Source organism: Syngnathoides biaculeatus, chromosome 2 (assembly GCF_019802595.1).
Source record: "Syngnathoides biaculeatus isolate LvHL_M chromosome 2, ASM1980259v1, whole genome shotgun sequence".
Taxonomy (NCBI): Eukaryota; Metazoa; Chordata; class Actinopteri; order Syngnathiformes; family Syngnathidae; genus Syngnathoides; species Syngnathoides biaculeatus.
In genome coordinates, this window is record NC_084641.1 from 9950763 (window position 1) to 9971621 (window position 20859).

The following is a 20859-nucleotide window of genomic DNA, read 5'->3' on the forward strand; positions in this document are numbered from 1 at the left end:
AATCCCTTTATTTTTAATGATTAAAACGCCCAGCTTTGTCAGTGTGGTTTACAAACGGCACTGGTTTCCGCTTCTGCGCTACGCATGCGCAAGGTCGAGTTATTCATATCCGGGTCACTCAAACGCTAGTCAAACATGTTGGTTGCTAAGCGTAAAAGACAAAATGCTGATGCCTGCTAAGGCTTTATTCTGAAGTACATGTAAAAACCGGTTCCCATGAGCATTATCAATGGGAACCGAAAAATGGTTTCCCCGGACAAAAATCAACGGAACCGAAAGATCGGTTACCATACTTGCCGAAATCCTCAAACCTGCTGTAATATGTGTTATCAACAGTATTAATAAAATGTTGTGCCATCATTGAGCATTTATTTTAGTTGGTTGAGGGATTTTGTTCTGAAAATTACAGGGACCAGGACAAAGGTGTGTCCTTTGGCCTGTCCTGAGATTATACTACTGCTACATCAGCACATGCACGATGATTATTATTAATGATTGTTGTACAGACAGTTTTTTGTAAACTAATACAAGTACAAACCCAACAAAATATAAATATAAATTATTCCTAATATTCCGAGGATATGGGTAGCGGCAAATTGGTATTGCGCATTGTACATTGGTAGTTGAGTTTTCCTGTTTTTTTTTTTTTTTTTTAGGTCAACTTTGCACATTATACTTAAAGTGGGAGTGACATCCCTATGAACATTCTAAAATAGATATTGTAATGGAAAGGGATTTAAAGGTTTTTTTTTTTTTTTTTTATTATTTTTATTTTTTTTTTTGAGCTGTATACACACCTACCTGCTATTTGGAACCCGCGAAGCTCTTGTCCTCTGCACCCGTGCGAACCATTTTTCACAACGAACGGGGTCTCTTTCAAACTTATGAAGGGTAATTCCATTCTCCCGAGTGTTCAAGCAATGTCCAGCAATGCAATTAGCCGGCATTTTGGGTAACACGAAGGAACAACAAACTACCTTCCCGGAGGTAAAACAAACGAGTCCACTAGGGGGCGCCGGTGTCCTTTACGTCACTTCCTGCTTCTTCTCGAAAACAAATCCCTCGAGCGGATTTTCATGGCGGGAGTTACAAAAAGCTGTATGTGTCAAAATCATGTTTTGTGGTGGGGAAAAAAAACATGGGACCATATTGGCTGTGGTTTTTTTCATTAATATACCAAAAAGCATCCGTTTGATGTCGCTTGACCTTTAAGGACACAATATACTCGAGAAATTACGGTAGTATAGTAATTACCATGCAGCTGGAAAAACAGGCTCCATGTATGTGTATTTCATTTAAAGAGAGGAAGTCAGGAAAAAATCTACACTTTCTGAAGTAAAATTTGAACTGCACCTCAGTTTGTTTTAACTGAAGCCCAGATTTAACATTTGATTAACATTAAACGTCAAAATTTCATTTCCTAAACTAAGCCATCAGAAAAATACAAATGTATCTCTCCCACTTCTCTGTAGCTGTTTTAGTACTGATTGCAGTGACTGCCGTCATATGTGTGATGACATGCTCACGTGCTGTATACTGTAATGCTGTTTGCTGCATGTGCGGTGTTGATTGACTAGTTCAGGTACAACTAATGCTGGAGTTGTGTCAGATTTTTGGTATTCCTAAGGAGTGTTTGTTTTGCACTTTTTATTTTTTCTTACTCTTTTAAAGAAATCACCAAAACACAACCAACACACATTGGTGAGATTTAATGGGGAAGCCTCCCAAAATTGTGATTGTGATGATTCACCTTCTAAAGCTCTGTTTACACTCTGCTGATGAATTCCAATTTTTTTCCCCAATGTTACATGTCAATGTGAAAAATATACAACGTAGTTTTTTTTTCCTCCACAAACCCGTGCACAAAATCAGATCTGTATTGAATGCGAATGCAATTTTGTGTAGGCCACACTCATCCTACTTATACATCATCAAAAAACAACAAATGTGTTTTCGACAAACTCGATGGGACAAAAGCAATGGTGGATGAATGAGCAGAAAACAGGCAGTGGCAGAAAGATGCTTTAGAACAGATAAATAGAAAAAAAAACAACGATGGCCCCGGTTGCACAAATCCTTGAAATTGTCACAAAATGGGTCAGGACTGAGACCTATACGTGGGTCTGAGTTTATTTCCATAAACATTTTTATCCATATGTAGGCATGCACAACGTGACTCTTTGCGTTGTGCGCATGTGTGTCACCTCACAAACACATTCCGTTCACAGTAGAAAGATGCATTCTTTTTTTTGTTAATGAGAACGACTGCATAAAAAGATCCGATCTAACCTAAACAAATTGAACTTCATGACCTGCAGTGTGAATGTAGCCTTAACGACTCGTCACAGTGCAAGTTTGACAAGATGGACTGATCACATCCTGCTCCACACACAGTGGCTCACATGACCAAACTGCCTTCAAGACTTTAATAAATACAGCCACCACTTTGACATCTAAACCAGGAAAAGACAATTGTCTGTGTTGTGAAAATGTGACACTTCAGTGTCACTTTGCTGGCGTGTGCAGCTTTGTCAACCCAGTCTGCAAAATCTTTCCAACAGACATGATGAATCCTGACAGTAAATGGCAAGTCAGGGCCTTTGTCCAATGTATGAAAGGACTTAAAAGGGTCTGTATTCTGTTTTAAAACATTTTAGTAGTAAAATATTTTGAAGATCCAGAGCTCTGTCCGGGCCTCACTGGAGTGCCACCATGTGCCTTAGATGTCAGAGTCAATACTGTATAGGCTTACACTTGTGTGAAGGAGTTTTGATGCGAGTGTGTAGTTCATCGGTGTGTGTGTGTGTGTGTGTGTGTGTGTATGTGTGTGTGTGTGACCTACATCCACACTCATGCAGAAGTAATGAGAGGCACACAAAACTGATCAGAAATATGGAGGGATACTCCCCTTCTCCATTTCACTGCCATCTTCTGCACATTCAAGGCCCACTGCATACTGAATGTGACCAAACAAAATGAACTCTGCAGGGTTTTAGATCTCATGAGTGGCTGACTGTCAGCAGTTAGTTATGCTGTGATTTGAAATTTGAAACATGTGAATGGTATCACAATTGAGCAGATTAACCGCCAATCAGAAATCCCATTTTGTGTGAAATAATCTTTCACAAGAAACATACCATTTCAAGTGCCCATGCGAGATGTACTCTACACAAGATACAGTATACGGTATATTAGGTTTTCGGATTTTTGGGGCCGATCAGCGAGTGACTCGTATTGAAAAGTGTGTGACCATACCTCAAGCAATCCTTGAATGAATGTGTTCTCCCGACCACTGGTGACCACCACCGGAAAACGTTTCTCCTCATTTTGTTCTAGTTTGACCAACAGAATACACGGACAATCCATTGTTGGAGGATATATTTTCGTGTATATTATATATCTATACTATAATATGTATAATGTGGGGAAAAGGACAATTTTAGATGTCTTTTTACTGAATAGTTCACTTAATTCATTTGTGTGGGGATAAGATGGCATATTTTAAGCATATTTTAATGATAAAAGTGATGTGCTATCCAGTGCTTGTCTGAATTTTGTTCACAGATTTCGCCAAAATGCACCACAGCTATCCATTTTTCCCAAAACGTTTCGGGGGGGGGGACTAGCAGGACTTTGCACCTTCGGTGGTCACATTTGTATTTTCAGGAATTTTCAGGAAAGTCCACTTTCATCTCTGCATATTCCTGACAGCTTGTAGTTTAAACTGTGTTTCGTAAGCGTGTCTCTTCGTTGGTGCCATTTTTGGGGGGTCCTAAGCCAAAACGATGTTGTTTTGCACCAAACACATACCGGTATTATATACTTTCTGGGGGGAGTACTTTTAGCATCCTCCCCCATCCCACACTTACCCCTGTAGTGTCCACATGCTGTCCTCTCACACATCCGCTTTTTCTCCATATAATTAGTGTGTTGGCAGGAAATGCTGCCAGTGAATTACAGATTTTGGACATTTTGTATATGCTCCGATTTAGAAGCAACTTGACGACTGATTTGTTGGAACCGATCTAAGTCGTAACTCAGACACTGACTGTAGTTGCAGTTCCAGCCAGGGCAACACAGTTATTCCATGCCAATTGTATCATATTGTTTGTGGTTCAATAAAATACTATGTGACGCCTCAAAATTTTGCTTTTTGTAACTCCCGCCAAGAAAATCCTCTCGAGGGATTTGTTTTTGACAAGAAGCAGGAGGTGACGTTGGAGGCAGTATCGCGCTCAAGCGGACTCGTTTCTTTCTATTAGTTTTACCTGGGGGAAGATAGGTCGTTGTTCCTCTGTGTTAGCCAAAATGCCGGCTCGTTCTATTGCTGGATATTGCTTGACCACTCGGGAGGATTGCTTCGATTGTCAAGATCAAATTGCATTTTCTCTAACCTATTGATAATGTACCTCCCGAGGCTCATGGGCATGCTGGAGCCTATCTCTGACTTTGGGCCAGAGGTGGGGTACTGGTGTCTGGACTGGTGAATTATAACAATAAGCCACTCAACTGATCAGCATAAAATGGTCACGATTGGCCAATACGACATCAATCAAATTGGTGTAAATTGTGTGTGTGTGTGTGTGTGTGTGTGTGTGTGTGTGTGTGTGTGTGCGTGCGTGCGTGCGTGCGCGTGTATGTATATACACACATACACACTCACATGTTTGTGTACCTCCCTCGAAAAATGGGTGCGTCCAAAGCCAGTAAAAGGTACATAAGGGAAGCCCTGGCATCCATTAACAGGACCCACAGCCAGCTATGTCCCAAAGCTAGCACAAGTGTCACCAGCTAAGCCAGTCATAAAGAGTAAAGATACATGTCAACATAGCGTCCTTGATAAATATAATGTATGAAATGTAATCTTTGCTAAATTGCATTTGTTCACATTTTGACAGACATTAAAAATAGCCAATAATGATGTGAGTTGCTCCATATTGAACAGATCGTGGCTTCAACAAAAACACGTCAAGTTACTGTATGTTGACACACACACACGCACACATTGTTAGATACCACAGGTGTTAATGTGTGTAGCCTGATGCTACAGCTGTGGTAATGTAGTTTTGTGAGACTTTACAAATGTCCTTTCTCACATCCTTTCCCCATATCCAAAAACAAGAAATAAATTGTATTGCAAAAGACATCCTACTAGGAAATACAGCTGAAAATAAGGTATTCAAATGGATGATTAAATTAATGGAACCAACTATCCATCTATCCATTTTCTTAGCTGCTTATCCTCACAAGGGTCTCGGGATTGCTGGAGCCTACCCCAGCTGTCAGCGGGCAGGAGGCGGGGTACACCCTGAACTAGTTGCCAGCCAAGCACTGGGCTCATCGAGACAAACAGCCGCACTCACAATCACACCTAGGGGCAATTAAGAGTGTCCAATTAACGTTGCATGATTTTGAGATGTGGGAGGAAACCAGAGTGGCGGGAGAAAACCCACGCAGGCATGGGAAGAACATGCAAATTCCTCACAGGCGGATCCGGGATCGAACCCGGGACCTCAGAACTGTGAGGCCAACTCTTTCTAGCTGTTCCTCCGTGCTGGCCAATTACCAACTAACTGTGTGTAAATTTCAATTGGATAATTCCACACTTTTGAATGGACAGATTATACATGTACCCATGTTATCTCTTACACAATTGTATAATGTTCCATGCCATCTTCAACTTTTGACAGGAAATAAACATTTAAATCAAACGTTTAAGCGTAACAAGGAAAAAAAGTAATGTGTTTCATATTGTCAGATAGATTCATATCAATTGATCTGAAAAAACAATGTTTGGACTTTTATTGATGTTTGTACACATTCAGTCATAAATGCAGTGTTGCTAATAATGTAATCTTTTGGTTTTTGTTTCGGCCAAGAATTTTCATGTCGATGCATCATTACTAAAAACAATTGTGATTTGACATCAAAAGATGAATTTAAAACATGAAAATTTCAGCTCTATTATTCAAGTATTTACATCTAATTCAATGGAAAACTTGAGAGCAGTTTTTACAATGATTATTCAAGCAATAAATGGCATTACTGTAAATGTCTACGCCCAGTTTCAGATTTTTGAAATCTGATAAGACAACTCAGTGATGGTCCTGGGAGAACACCCATGTCAGACAGTTGTAAATGTTAATCAAATATCCTTACACGTGGTCATCACAGAGGCTTGAGTTGTCATCTTCTACTATTCTTCTTGTTACTTTGTAAGTTTGTATTTTCAAACATTCCGGATACACTGTGGTATCATGCTGGTTTTTACAGATCATTCTTGGTCCCATGACAGTTCTGGCTAGTGGGAAACCACTCTTGATTATTGGAGGGATCATCAAATGTAAGGTGTGTTGTGTTGGACTTCACATATACAGTCTACCAGTCACTATCAGATCAGTAACAAAACTCATCATAATTTTTTCCACACTGTACACCTTGCCCTCATGGGATCAACTGCCATCCAAGAGTCTGTTTTCTCTTTACATATGTATGTATGTTGATGAGGAAGAAGCCTTTGAATAACCTTGAATTTAGGCAAGTGCTTCCTCAGTCTAAACTAAATCGATCGTAAACTGGGTTCCAGCTGAGGCTGCAAGTATAAGATGTTTTTAGAATGGGGTTATCTTCCAATTTTCCAATCAACTAATTGGACAAAAATTGATCTCACGTTATTTCGTAAAAACAATGTACTTGTGTGGTGGAGGTATTAGATTGCGCCACTTTGTGTCGCAATTCTCAAGTTCTACTGTTCTTATGACCTCACCGCTGCTCTGGGACAAAGTACGCCGCTTGTGACTAACTACACGGACGCCTGTGGTATCTATCCATTGATGAAAGCTAGCAGTAGATCTATATTTTCCGACGCGCATGATTTTTCGTGCTCGACTGCCGATTTGCAAGTGCGATGGCACGCGGGCGTGGTCGTGCCCGTCAAATTACAGCGACTGTTATCCTGTTCGGGAATATCATTTTATTCTTGATCAGTGAACCTACTATTTTTCTGCCTTGTGCTGTGTTAGAATACTCACTCACATCCTGCTGGTCCAATCAGTATTGGTATTAGTAATAAATAAATATATACATATACTTTTTAAAAAATACTTTGTAAACCGCATAATTCGTCATTTTTAACCATTCCCTTTGCACAATTGACATTAACGCACTTATCTATATAGATTTTACATCATTTTTGTAATCCAGTTATTCGATTAATTGTTTCAGGCCCAATATTTGAATATTTGTTCACCGGGCTTTAAATATGGGTGGCTGATTTTGAATGGCAAAGGCTGAACCTGAGCTTATTGCATATGACTGATGAGGCAGTGCCGCTCTAATTTGTAAAATGACAGTTTGCAAAGAATACACACACCATGCCCTACAGGGAGGAATTGCCATCCCAGAGCCTACGTTTTCTTCACCAGATGAACGTATGTGAGGGAGAAGTTTTGGATTAATCTTGAAGTTAGGCAAGTGCTTCCTCACAGTAAGAGGGTTGTGAACCATTTTTCAACATTGACTTTGACCTCTCCCTGTTCCCGTGTGAGTTGTCTTTAACTTGGATACTTTCTGGCTTCCCATTGACTGACCCAGAACAGAGGCACTTGTTTAGGCACTGGCCATCTATTGCATACAGTACATGTACATAATAAGGTGCCTTTGCTCCAGGAGCTGATGTAACAATGTAAGAATTTAGTGTTACCTGACTGGATATCAACCGTGCCAGGACCATTGCAAGGATGTGTAAGAGCATTTAGTTCAGGCATCTTTTGGGGCTGACGCGTATTGTTACAGTATATCTTCATCCGCTGACAATCACAAAACATTTGTTCTCAATGAATTTGTCATTATGGGTTAGCCACTGCCACTGAATCGGTACATCGGGGTCTTCATTTGTTACTTTCCGTCTTCTTACAAATTTACAATGAATGTGGTCAGTAATGATGGAGAGTGTGAAAATGGTGCTGTAATTGTTGCTCTTTGGGACATTTTTAACACTAGCATGTCATAGGCATGTTGTTATGAAACTGGGATGTTAATTTAAAGTGGTGAAAAGAAATGCATGTGTTCTTTAATGTTGCAAAAATGAATACACTCCAATGCAACTGGACCTAAAAACAGGAAACAGCTAAATCAACATCCTCCCTGGCAGAAAGCTTCCACACAGGGCATCTGTGGAAACCTCGACAATGTGGTCCTGTGTGTGGGGATTCTCTTGGATTCTGTCCAGACTGATAGGACTAGAAGTGTGGAAACTTGGCCACAGTGGTTGCATTTAAAGAAAATCTCACATTTCAATCGATTGAAACTAGATTTTTAAAATGCATGTAAACACATTGTGTAGTTCAATTTAATTAAAAAAAAAGTCAGTCGCACCAACATAAGCAAATAATTTTTTTTTAATTCAAGAGAAATACAAAACACAGCAATCAAAGTGTTGCACTTTACCAATGAATCGAGAATTAGTCAGTCATTAATTACCTTACAACTGTTTTGATAATCGATTAATCGTTAAGAGCCATTGGTTAATTTAAAATTCTCCAAATCCCGAGTTCAGCCTCTTAACAGTGAATGATATTTTTAGTCTTTCATAAAAGCAAACTTATCTTTTGTTGAATCACAATTCGCAAACATCTGCTTTTAATTTGTAAGATAATTACTGACGTTTTTCTGTTTTATGGCGTGTTACGAAGTCACACATTCATCTACTTTGTTCACCTTTTTTTTTTTTTCTTTCTGCTTTTGGAGAACGTATCCTCACATATTGGTGCGTGTTTGTGGTCTTTTTGTCATGCACTAAGATGTTGAAGCCCTGGCTAATAATTTTAACTTTTACTATTGGCATCAATACACCTTTTAAGGGATAGTGTCAGAACTGCTACAGAACTTGGTCCTGATACCCAACAAATAGAGATGGATTATTGTGCTATTGGATCTATGGAGGAATCTTGGTGTGCAGAACTCTCTAAATGATGAATATTTGTAGGTCAATGAATGTTCAAGATACATTCTCGAATGATCAGATGAGTAGAAGTGCAAGCCGGCTGAGCATCTACCGTACCTGGAGGGCTTTTAGTACATTCATGCTCTTGCAGATTGCAGCTAATGAATTAGTGAGAAGGTCTGGGGGTATGGCCTACTGGCCTACTTAATGTAAATTCACCTATGCTTCACTAGGGTTGCAAAGGGGTGGAAAATACAGTAGTGACACACCAAAATGATTCTTGATTCATTCATGATTCTTGGCCAAAACTGATGAGGTAATCAAGGTTGCAAACCGAAAAAACATTGTTAGTGAAAGTAAGTACCGTATTTTTCGGAGTATAAGTTGCAGTTTTTTTCATAGTTTGGCCGGGGGTGCCACTTATTCTCCAGTGCGATTTATATGTGAAATTATTAACACATTATTGCATCCATCCATCCATTTTTCGAGTCGCTTATCGGGTATTTTCACACTGACAACCGTAAGAGAGCGCTCTAAGCCCATATATCTGTAACTTATAACTGAGACTGGCTAAACAAAAATGCCATTGAAGATAAAAAGCAAATTTTGCAGATCATTTTAAAGAATATTATCATGTTGCTAACCAATAATGACAGTATTTCTTACCATGAATGCGACTTGTCGTACGTCGTAAAATCAAGCTTCATGCAGGCGTTGAGACTTTCTTCCATTTATCGTGAACGTAATTCAATTTGATTTGCCATCATGATGGTGTGATGGTGAATGGTTCTTGCCGATAAAGGCGTGTCTTTTATTTGTTTGATTATCTTGTTTTTATGCAAAGTCGGCAAAATGTTTATTGGCAACATCAAAGACGAATGCTTTGGCACACTGTCCATCTGTGAATTTAGACACACAGCAGAACCCTCCCTCCCCACAAAGGCTGTCCATTCTTGTTGAAAACTTCAGTACTCATGTTTTTTTTTTTTTCTTTGAGTGACCTCTGTCAAAAGCGTTTCCATAATTACGTAGTTGTTCCGACACTATCGGCGTTCGACACGAAGCCTGTGGACTATGGCAACCTCCCTAGGACAAACTGTCTCTGCATCAGTGCGAGAGCATAGCTCCCGGGTGAATCCGCCATTCAACTTTCCGGGAAATCGTCAGATGGCTCGACAAAGATGGACTTCCGTGACAACCAAAACCATCCTGTCGGGATTCAGAAAGGCTGGAATAGGCTAGTTGTAACTGCCACCGACGACGAGTCTGACTTAAGTGACATAGAAGAGGAAGTGGGCCGTCGTCTACCTCTGGAGTTGGCGGACTTCTTTAAAAGTGACACAGAGGATGAAGATTTCATTGGATTTAAGTTCCCGGATATTTGGAGTGACATGGATGGTTTTGGTAAACTTCTTAGTATGTTATTTACGCTATAGTTATTGGAATAACTCTTAATATATTATGTTAACATACCAGGCACGTTCTCAGTTGTCATGTAACGTAAGCATACCGTTCAGCCTGTTGCTGCCTCTTTTCTATTTTTATTTTAAATTGTTCGTCATTTAATTTTTAAACACGTCTGTTCTTAGTGTTGGATTTTATCAAATAAATTTCCCTCAAAAATTCAATTTATACTGCAATGCGATTTATATATGTTTTTATCTTCATTTTTATGGATTTTATGGGTATTGCGACTTGTACTCGAGCGACGTATTGTCCGGAAAATACAGTAGTTGTAAAATTTAATTTATTGCCGTGACTCTTTACTAACCTCACTAAAATCAAGGCTTGCAATTGGATAAACTAACATTAGTGATACAAAGAATGAATTAATTACAAAATGCTAATATTTATTGAACACTGATATTTCACCAATGCACAGATAGGACCTCCCGACACGGGAAACAAAATCCAATCACAATATTTTATTATATTATTTTATTATTTAATATCAGTACATGTCGCAAGATAGCGGAACCTCACTCTTCACTGGGGATTGGGACCATGAAGGACTGCAAATTGTGAAAAATTGCTGATCATTGATGCGCATGTGTATGTAAACCCTTGACCTCAAAGAAAATATTAAATTCTCTCACTATTGTGACATTTAAAAAAATAATAATAATAATAATAATTTTGGTGATCCCGACTGCCGTGAAACAGAGGAGGTTTAGTTTGATTTGACTTGAGACTGTGACAAAAAAATGAAATGTGTGCTTTTGCACAATGTATGTAAACTTCTGGTTTCAACTGTACTGAAGCTTCCACTGCAGGAGGTGTCACTATTTAGCCTGCTTAACTATGCTTTCTCCACCCGGGGGTTGCATGATGACTAGTTGAGAAAATGATCCATATGCAGTAGAGCCTGAATTTTTAATGTAAAAATCGGCGACGATCAGGCGAATTGAATTATGGCAGCTAAAATCGTGATCACGATTAATATTCTATCAATTTTGCAGCCCTAGCCAATAAAGTTGCTAAAGAGAATCCATTGATTTACTCATCCACTTGAATCAATTTTTGTGCATAATGGTGACATGTCTTTTGATACAATTTGTTTGTTTTTCGGAAGGGGTGCATGCTGCTATTTCTTGAGACTTGAGAACACAAAAATAACTCCACACTGCAAAACTTTTCAGGCCATTCTTGTCGACAATGTCATCCATTGAGGTTTGGGCTGTCTCCCTCTATCATTTCTTCTGAAGGCACATTTATTTTATTTTATTTTATTTTTTTTTTTTTTTTTTTTTTTTCCTTTGGGTGCTCTGCCATGGGTGCAGCAGTAAGCTCCAAACATTAGCCCCTTTACTATTTCCCCCCCAATTTTCTGTGTAAATTAATATACCCTGGCATGGTTTTATTGACAGCAGATGATTTATTCAATGCAAAGCAATCGGCTTCATTTGCTATTTGTTTTGTCTTTCAAACCATGGACAAATGCAATCTACTGAAGTATGTTCACCACATCTCACATGTTCATCAAGGAAAAGTTATTAGAGCTACTTTTATGTATCTTTCCCATTTCATTATTGCCCAGCCCTAATTTAACACATATTTTGATGAACCGTTGCAGCGGCTAAACGGCAAGACTGAGACATCCACCGAGCACGCCTCCTAGTACTTGGTGGCTATCCAGGGAAGTGCTTCCTGTTTCAGACATCTTTTTTCAACTTCGGAAAACTTTGGTGACAGAAAATTCGGTGCATCACTATAGTAAAATCTGAAATTTTTAACTCTAGGATTCCAATGTTAAGTAGTCTTTATTTGCCGGGTGATTTAATACGTGGGGGTTCTCCTTTTCTCTGGGGTCTGCTGACCAGTTGGGCCCGAGTCGCAGGAATCTAGCCTCTTCCTTCAGGCCAGGTGCTAGCACATTTTTACTGATTTCTGGTCTTGTCTGGGCATTCCTCTCACCTCTCTTGACACCCTTGCCCATCTTTGCTCTCGACGGGTGCACACCATGGGCTCACTTTGGCAAGCTACGACCATATTTGGTTGGATGGTGGTTCCTGCGTTGGCCCTGTTGATGGGTGGGATCTGCATGTCTCCAGGTGGTGGTGATGGCCAGGATGCATGCTGAGTGTGGTTGGCGGGGGATTGAGATTGGGGGACAGTGGCCCAGTGCCCGTGTCCCTCCCTTGGAGACTGGTCAGGTTGCTTTAGTTGTGCTTGGTACAGCCCCCTGATTGGGTCCCATGCTCGATAGGTTCGCTGGCTCGCCCCTCCCCTTGTGTTCAAATATCTAGGGTGTCTAACTATTGCTTTGCTATGGTTCTCACCCCTAGTTCCCTTGTCCACTCTATTCCTCTGTCTGCCCCCAAGACCCTTTTCTGTGAAACTGCATTTTCAATAAACATCGGAATAATATGGTTAAAAAGACAACAAGAACAAAACTTTTCAACAGATTTGTAAGTGCAACTTTATCAAGTTGTAAATTTACTGAACAGTCAGTTTATTCTTTGAAGAAGAAAACAAGAGTGTTGTGTTGAATATGTTCATCTTCTGACCCAGCCCATTGAAATTTGGACAGAAATGTCCCCCTATCTAAAAACAAAGTCACATTCAAAAGGTTAAATGAAAAGAGCCCCCATCTCTTTAAGGAAGTCTACATTATAGACTGCATCTGTGCATGAGATGTAAGAATGCAGTGTATGGCACTGGTGTGGTCTCAATAACCCTGCAGTAAGCTGGGTCTTTTCAGCATTTGACTGAGAAATACCATATTCATTCTTTACTTGCATGAAATCCACTTATTTTAGTCGGGATTTTTCTCAAATATCTTTTCCCCAAGTAAATTTAAATTGTTTAGAGCCAACATTCAATTTAGTACGTTCACATTTACCAATAAAGTCCCACTAACTGTCATTAATTTCCCATGGAAAATTTACAAACATATGCTCCACTCTTGGTAGGCTTTCATTGTGCTGCTGTACCTTGATTAACAGTTCCAGTTGTTGCTGGTGTGAAAGTTCATCCTCTTGCTAGGGAATTGACAATTAAAAATAGATCCTTTGGCATGATGTGATTAATTGAGTAGTAAAAGTGCTTGACGTGTTTCTTCCCCCTCTTTCATTCAGATGCGTTTGTGAACAGCCAGGAGTGGACTCTCAGTCGTTCTGTGCCAGAACTGAAAGTGGTGAGTTCCCTGACACAACAGCTGTTGCATCCAAATCTATAATGTTTCCTCTTTATTGAAACGCCACGCTGTCCTTTCAGGGCATTGTAGGTAATCTGGCCAGCGGGAAGTCTGCGTTAGTCCACAGGTACCTGACAGGAACATACGTGCAGGAAGAGTCGCCTGAAGGTACAGCAATTACAAGTACCGTATTTTCCGCACTATGAGGCGCATCACGTTATAAGGTGCACCTTCAATGAATGGCCTACTTTTAAACTTTTTTCACATATAAAGCGCACCGCATTATAAGGCGCATAGAATAGACGCTACAGTAGAGGCTGGGGTTATGTTATGCATCCATTAGATGGAGCTGCACTAAAGGCTCAATATTGATCCATATATAAGGTGCATCGGATTATAAGGTGCACCGTCTGCTTTTGAGAAAATTAAAGGCTTTTAGGTGCACCTTATAATGCAGAAAATACGGTAGTCATGATCATCAAACATTGACCGGATAAACCCAATAAAGGCTTTTATTGTTGAAATTTTTTTTGTATAAATTCTTGTGAGCCTATGAGATCCACGAGTGTTGTAATGACCTAAAAAAACTAATCTAAGTTACATGCTTTTTATCTAATAGTCAACACTTGCTGCTCTTTGCTCAGTATTTCTTGAAGTTTTTTTAATATTCATGCATTCATCAATTTTCAACCACTTATAATGTCATGCGACACAGGTGAACTTGAGCTGGTTAAATGCTAGCAATGCACTTAAATAAACATTTTTGGGTGAAATAAAAACCTGAAATGAGCGAACCAAAGCCAAAACCGAAACGCTGTTCCAATTATTAGTAAAATTGCATTTATGGCTATGAAGACGGTGTTACAAACCTATATCAATGAACTTTTAGAACAACTCAATTTCCATCTTTTTTTAAATTATGATGACAGTTACCATGGGACAGTTTTTGCATTATTTAATACGATGGAAATAATTCTACATGCTGTTCTAATTGCACAACCTATGTGCAAATTACTGTATAATCTTAATCGTCAAAAACGTGGTTCCAGTCAGACCTATATAACCAGTGTACTCTCATCACACAGTTACCTTTTTCAGTGTTTTGTGACTTTGTTACTTAAGCTTAGCAATTAGCTTGGCGTCTTCATCTATCTCGTTAATTACTCCTTGTCTTTTTTTCATGTTCTGTTATTTTTCGCCAATAATCTCTGCACGTATGCAGCAAGGCCAAAAACCAACTTTGAATGCCTGTGACGTTTGATACCTCAGCAGCACTGCATTACAACCCATCCTCATTGTGTAAAGGATATTTCCACATGGGCTCAGGGTAATGTTAGGTAACCATTGTCAGGTAAAACAGTTAGTCACCCAGTAACACCCAGAAATGCTGCCGGTCAGCCTCTTTAGGGCCGAGTTCATTTAAGATGGAGTGACGCAAAGTAGAGAAGTGTGCTCTGGTGTAACGAGTCCCCATTTCAAACAGTTTTTTGAAATCACATCGTGTCTTGTGGGGCAAAGAAGAAAATATCTTTGATTTTACCACCGCAAAGTTCAAAAGATAGCATCTGTGATCATATAGATGTACTGTATGATAGTACACATGTCCTGGGTAACTTGCACATCTTTGAAGGTACCATTAATGTTGAAAGTACATAAAGGTTTTGGAGCAACACCTGCTGTGTCACCTGTGCAGCGTCTTTTTCAGACATAGCAACAGCGGTAAAGATGCCCCTGTCCTCGCCCTTTTGGAACGCATTGCAAAAATGAATAAATACTTGCAAGATTCCAGTACTCCCGAGACCCTTGTGAGGATAAGCGGCTCAGATAATGGATAGATGAATATTTGCAAAAAAAAACAAAAACACACAAGCAACATCAATTTGAGCATTAATAATCTTTTTAATGTATTCAATATGTTAGATTTCATTATGTGACAGCAGACTTCTACATGGTAAAGTTAAGTGGTTTGATTAAATACACATCTATATTTTTTGTTTAGTTTTACAATAACTTTCATCTGGGAGTGGCAGTAAACCGCTTGAAGCAAGCGCAAAGCCCCGTTTTAAAGAACTGTTCGTTATTTGCCGAACTGTTCCTCCATCCATCCATCCATCCATCCATCCATTTTCTTAGCCGCTTATCCTCACAAGGGTTGCAGGGAGTGCTGGAGCCTATCCCAGCTGTCAAAGGGCAAGAGTTGGGGTGCACTGAATTGTTTGCCAGCCAATCGCTGTGCACATTGAGACAAACAGCCGCACTCACAATCACACGTCCACCTAGGAGCAATTTAGAGTGTCCATTTAATGTTGCATGTCTTTGGGATGTGGGAGGAAATTGGAGTGCCCGGAGGTAACCCACGCAGACAAGGGGACAACATGCAAACTCTTCACAGGCAGGGCCAGGATCGAACCATGGACCTCAGAACTGTGAGGCCAACGCTTTCCAGTTGCGCTACTGTGCTACCCCAAACTGCTCCTCTATGTTTTGAAATTTGCTGCCTCCATCTTGTGGTGGAGGATTGATTGGCACTCGGTACCCAAATCAGATCTCGTAACACAAGGCAAATAATTGACACAGTGATTGCTCGTATCTCAAAAAATTAGTAAATTGGATCTTTTGTAAGTAGAGGTCCCACCTCCCATGTTCATGTTCTATATGATGGTATTTACCTTGAGCCAGTTGTTTCTCCACCTCTGACAAGCCTTACAATAGTCTTGTTTATATTCATATAATATATGAATCAAATAATCTACAGAAACAACAAAAATGGATATCTTCTTTTGTGTCTGAACTCTTCATTTGCATGGGAGGTGTGCTCGTTAGTAAGCTTGTCCGTTGGACGGCAAACCTCTGCCAAGGGTTCTTTTTTGACCAATTATAAGTTTTTAAAAATTTCTTTTGATGAGGGCATGCATCACAAGCTCGCCAAAACTAGTGGATATTTTGGTTTAGACTTTCCCATTTATGACCGCTACTACCAGTTTCCTCTGTACTCTTTTTGAAGGAGAAAAAAAACACACACACACGATCTGCATCTCGCTGTCAGCCACATCTGTGCTACCTTGTTGTCTGAAAGCCCTCCACTCCAGCAGAACATTGAAAAAATGTAAACAAAAACAGAATAGCCCTTAATGTTAAGCAAGTAGTCATCCAAATAAAAATATTGTTCACCATTTTAGACCCCACCTGTAGGTAAGCAATGTTGTCCCTCAAAAGTCTTGAAGGTAGGGCCAGGCCGAGCAGGCTCACCTTTACTCCCGGAAAATGACTAGGAACTCACAAGATTACCTGTTATGATGAACACGTAAATTTTCAGCAAAGTTTCATAGTTCCAGGGTTAAGTTACGACAATGTGACCCGTGTTCGACCTTTCTGCATCCCATGCGTCAGGTCATACAAGTGGGTTAGCATATTTACTTTGTTTTTTAGCTCCGAGCTCAAGTGTTTGATGCTTTTATTGGTGAAAGTGTGGGTTCAAACTATGACTGACTGCTGTGCTGCTGCGGGCCAAAAGACGTTGCTGTGTTGTTTTCAAATTCCTTGAGCCTAAAAATATGCTGTAGTCCTGATTCCCATGCCGATTGATTCAAAGCTGAGACGGTGGCTTTGGAACAGCACACCAACCACACTGCCACAAAGCCGCTAACCAGAACTATTCTGAGCCTGCACACCAAGCAAAGCAGTGGCAGCTTGGTTCTGTGCTGTGTTCAAGGACGCTCGGACACAGAGGCATTATCCCAGCAGTCGTATGCCAGCCAAGCGGTGTGCACGCTATTTGAACATCTATTACCAAGTGTGTGATAAGTTGCACTTGGAAGCAATTTTTGAATTCACTGAGGACAAATGGAAAAGCACCTCAGTGATAAAAGGTGTCAAGTGACCGTTTCCTTTGAATGCGTCATCTCAACTACTTGGCTATGATATCTTGCTTCCCAGCCGAATAGTGGCAATCAAGCCTAAAATTTGCTCTCTGCACCCTTCACCTTTTTTTTTCTCTCTCCTCTGTCTTCTTGCTTCTTGGTATACTAGCTGACGTGGATGCAGGTAACTATCTTCTCACTCATCAACCTTTTATTCATAACTCCTGGAGGGTTGCAGCAGCCTGGTGAGGATAGCTTAGATTCCATTAAATAATTTCACTGCTTATTTTGGCCAACTATTTAGGACAAAAATTAGAAAATAGTAAGATCCTAAGCTCAACTCACCTGGCTGATGCAACTTTTATCTTAGTTTACTTTTCATCCCTTCCGCTCATCATTAATCATTCATCACTGATGATGGAAGTATTCTTTCCTTGCTTCCTAACTTCTCCGAGATGCCATTTAGGATTCATGACCTCTCATCGACATCAGAGCATTTCGTGTAGCCAAACTTTTTCCAATCAGTAGAGGAAGTCAGTATCCAATTTCATTCATTCAATAGTATCATTCCACTCGAGATAGTTCCTGTTTGAAGTCCAGTTTGCTCAATGGATACCTAGAATCACTTCATATAATGTGAGTAATCCTTCCTTCAGGTGGTCGCTTTAAGAAAGAGATGGTGGTTGATGGACAGAGTCACCTGCTCCTCATCAGGGATGAAGGGGGCCCCCCGGAGGCACAGGTGAGTATTGAGTTCAATTCTAATTTCGACCAGAGCTAATCAAGGGAAAAACACTTAGTGTGCTCTGTCCTCTATATGATTGGTCACTTACTCTCTTTTCTTATTGTTGGATTTTCATCTGCAGTTCGCATTGTGGGTTGATGCAGTGATCTTTGTCTTCAGTCTGGAGGATGAGATCAGCTTCCAGACAGTTTATCACTACTTCAACCGCCTTGCCAACTACAGAAACGTTGCCGACCTGCCACTGGTTTTAGTCGGCACGCAAGGTCTGACCCCAACACGCATGGCTGAGCACCCACACACACACACACATTGCTAAAGCTTTTTGCTTCCCTTATACATCGTTGCCACCTAGTGGAGATTTGAATGGGCTGCACTTTCTGATTCATGGGAACTGTACAGTCATAGTGGTATGGCACTTTGACCTGATTTTAATGAGCTCCTCCATCAAGCTCATAACTGTTTTCTCAAATGTCGTATTATCTTTCCCCAATTAAAATTCATTTAAACATATATACAATGTTTTTTTTTTTTTTTTTAAACCATTTAAATGCCATTAATCCGTTCCGGCCCTCACGAAAACATTCTTGGTATGCATTTTTAACGAAGACACTTATCTGTCTCAAAACATAAATCCTAATAGTAGGGAATATGAAAAAAATAGTATTATAAAGTGTAAGTACTGTTTGTTGTACTAGCTTAATGCAACATATTCCAATATTACGATCCCAAACTGTATCTACACTGCCATCTTTTTTTCCTATATTTTGTTAATCATGCGTGAGTACTCTGGTACTATTCCCGGATTGCAAGCTACACTCGTATCCCAAATAGCACTCAATACCTAAATTCAAAGCCTTGCAGGGTGATAGTAGGTAATAAACACCACCACCGCTGCTGTTGACAGAACTCGGGCGCTGAACTGCAACTATAAGTACTATGAGGCCCTTTTTTTTTTTTTTTTGCTAAAGCAACAGACCTGAAATATTTCCGTGCAACACAAGGCAAGAAAATATCCACTGAGCCACGGCATATAAACGAAAAAACATGTAACTTCAGGTACTTGTAATTCATCGTGCCACTGTATTATTGAACATGTGGAACTTCACAAGCAAGTAAATCTGGGTTAGTTGCCTATTTATGAAACTGTATCTGTGAGCAAGCTATTCTGAATTTCAACCAATTGTGATGTTGCAATTTGACAAAAATACTGTGCCCACACAGTTTCTGCTTCTGCGCCTATGACTTAGCAGCTATTTTGGGCAAAAAGCCGCTGTTTCTGAACGGCGGAATGGTATGACCACTGAACTACAGGGAAGCACTATCATGCAAAATCCAAACTTTAAGCAGTGAATCACTGTAAGCACTAGACTTATCAGTATTAACTTGTGATAACTGGTTTACTACCAAGTTGTCATGGGGCAGGGGCACACTAATTGACAAAAGTAATTCGGTGCCTATTATTTCGTCTGTATTGGGTCTTGCATTTTTTTTTTTAAGACTCAAGACCGTAATCATTTACCTAGTTACAATACTGTAGATATGCCTATGTTATCATGGTAACAAAAGCCATTCTCAGCAATGGCTCAATCGTATGACAGCTGGCCCTCGAAAGCTGAGTTAATGGATCTTACGCTCCGCCCCCTTACCATGTCCCACAAGCTTTTGAAATGGTGATTGAACAAAACTCGTTTGAAGTCGATTCTGTATAGCATATTCCAGATAATATTGCGGTATGTTTTTTTCCAAATGCGTCACACTTGTCCAAGAGAGTTCTACAGAGAGGTCTCAACTATTTCACGCAAGGATATGTACACGGAATTAAGATTTTGGACGGCGCGGGACGCAATGTCAGAGTTACAGCATAACGTTGGCAATTGATGCAAAAAAGTTTGACGCCTCACAAACTTCATATTGAAATCCAACAGGATAAAATAGTGTAATCGTACTGCGCATGTAAAGCAGGGTTAGTACTTTTTACTTGGAAAGATCACGAGTAATATCATTGAGTGGGTGAATTCACTTGACTTGGCTCGTAATGGAACCCAGTGCTCTGTCTTAAAAGTCTGATGTGATACAAATAGGCAAATAGACATTGCTCTTGCATGACATTGTGCATTTACTTATCCCCAACCCAACTCTTCGTCATAAAACATTACACACTTCATTCAGCAGGTCAGTGATACAACTGACAACTAACAAAGTGAAAGTTGTTCTCCTGAAATATATAAAGCACTGATAATAGTTCAATCAAAGTTAGAGAAGATACTTCTCCCTCACTTACCTTTGAACATACAGCCTTGTTATTGTTGATATTGTTCACATTTCGTTGTACGTGCGGTCTTCTGCGAGCCTTAATCCGTCATAGACACTTCAACAACTGTGTTTTAGGCTTTGGAAAATGAATCAAGCGGGCTCCTTGTAACCTAGCTGTATATATTTTATCAGAATTGCAAATTTCCCAAATGTATCTGAGGACTATTTTGTTTGTAACATTAACTTTTCAAAGTGCACACGACTGACAACCAGCATTGCTTGTGGGACATGACGACAAAGAGGGGCGTGTCAAACCAGGGGTTAAGACAATGTGGTTATTTGATTGGCTATTATTGTACGAGTGATTTACAGGTCGGAAAGCTTCATTTCACCAAGTGCTACAAGTTAATGTTAGCACACT

The 20859-nt window shown here is 39.9% G+C and overlaps 1 protein-coding gene across 4 annotated transcripts in view; it reads left to right on the forward strand.

Moving 5' to 3' along the window:
* Window positions 1–20859, forward strand: part of agap1 (ArfGAP with GTPase domain, ankyrin repeat and PH domain 1) — a 90610-nt gene that overhangs the window by 15405 nt on the left and 54346 nt on the right. For 2 of the 4 annotated variants that reach the window (XM_061832327.1, XM_061832320.1), the window contains 4 exons: window positions 13522–13580; window positions 13661–13748; window positions 18097–18182; window positions 18307–18448. In XM_061832327.1, coding sequence (XP_061688311.1) covers window positions 13522–13580; window positions 13661–13748; window positions 18097–18182; window positions 18307–18448 — 375 coding nt within the window. Of the gene's footprint in view, window positions 1–13521; window positions 13581–13660; window positions 13749–17609; window positions 17625–18096; window positions 18183–18306; window positions 18449–20859 lie in introns of those variants that run through there. The other 2 variants (XM_061832312.1, XM_061832336.1) reach the window with 2 other exon arrangements.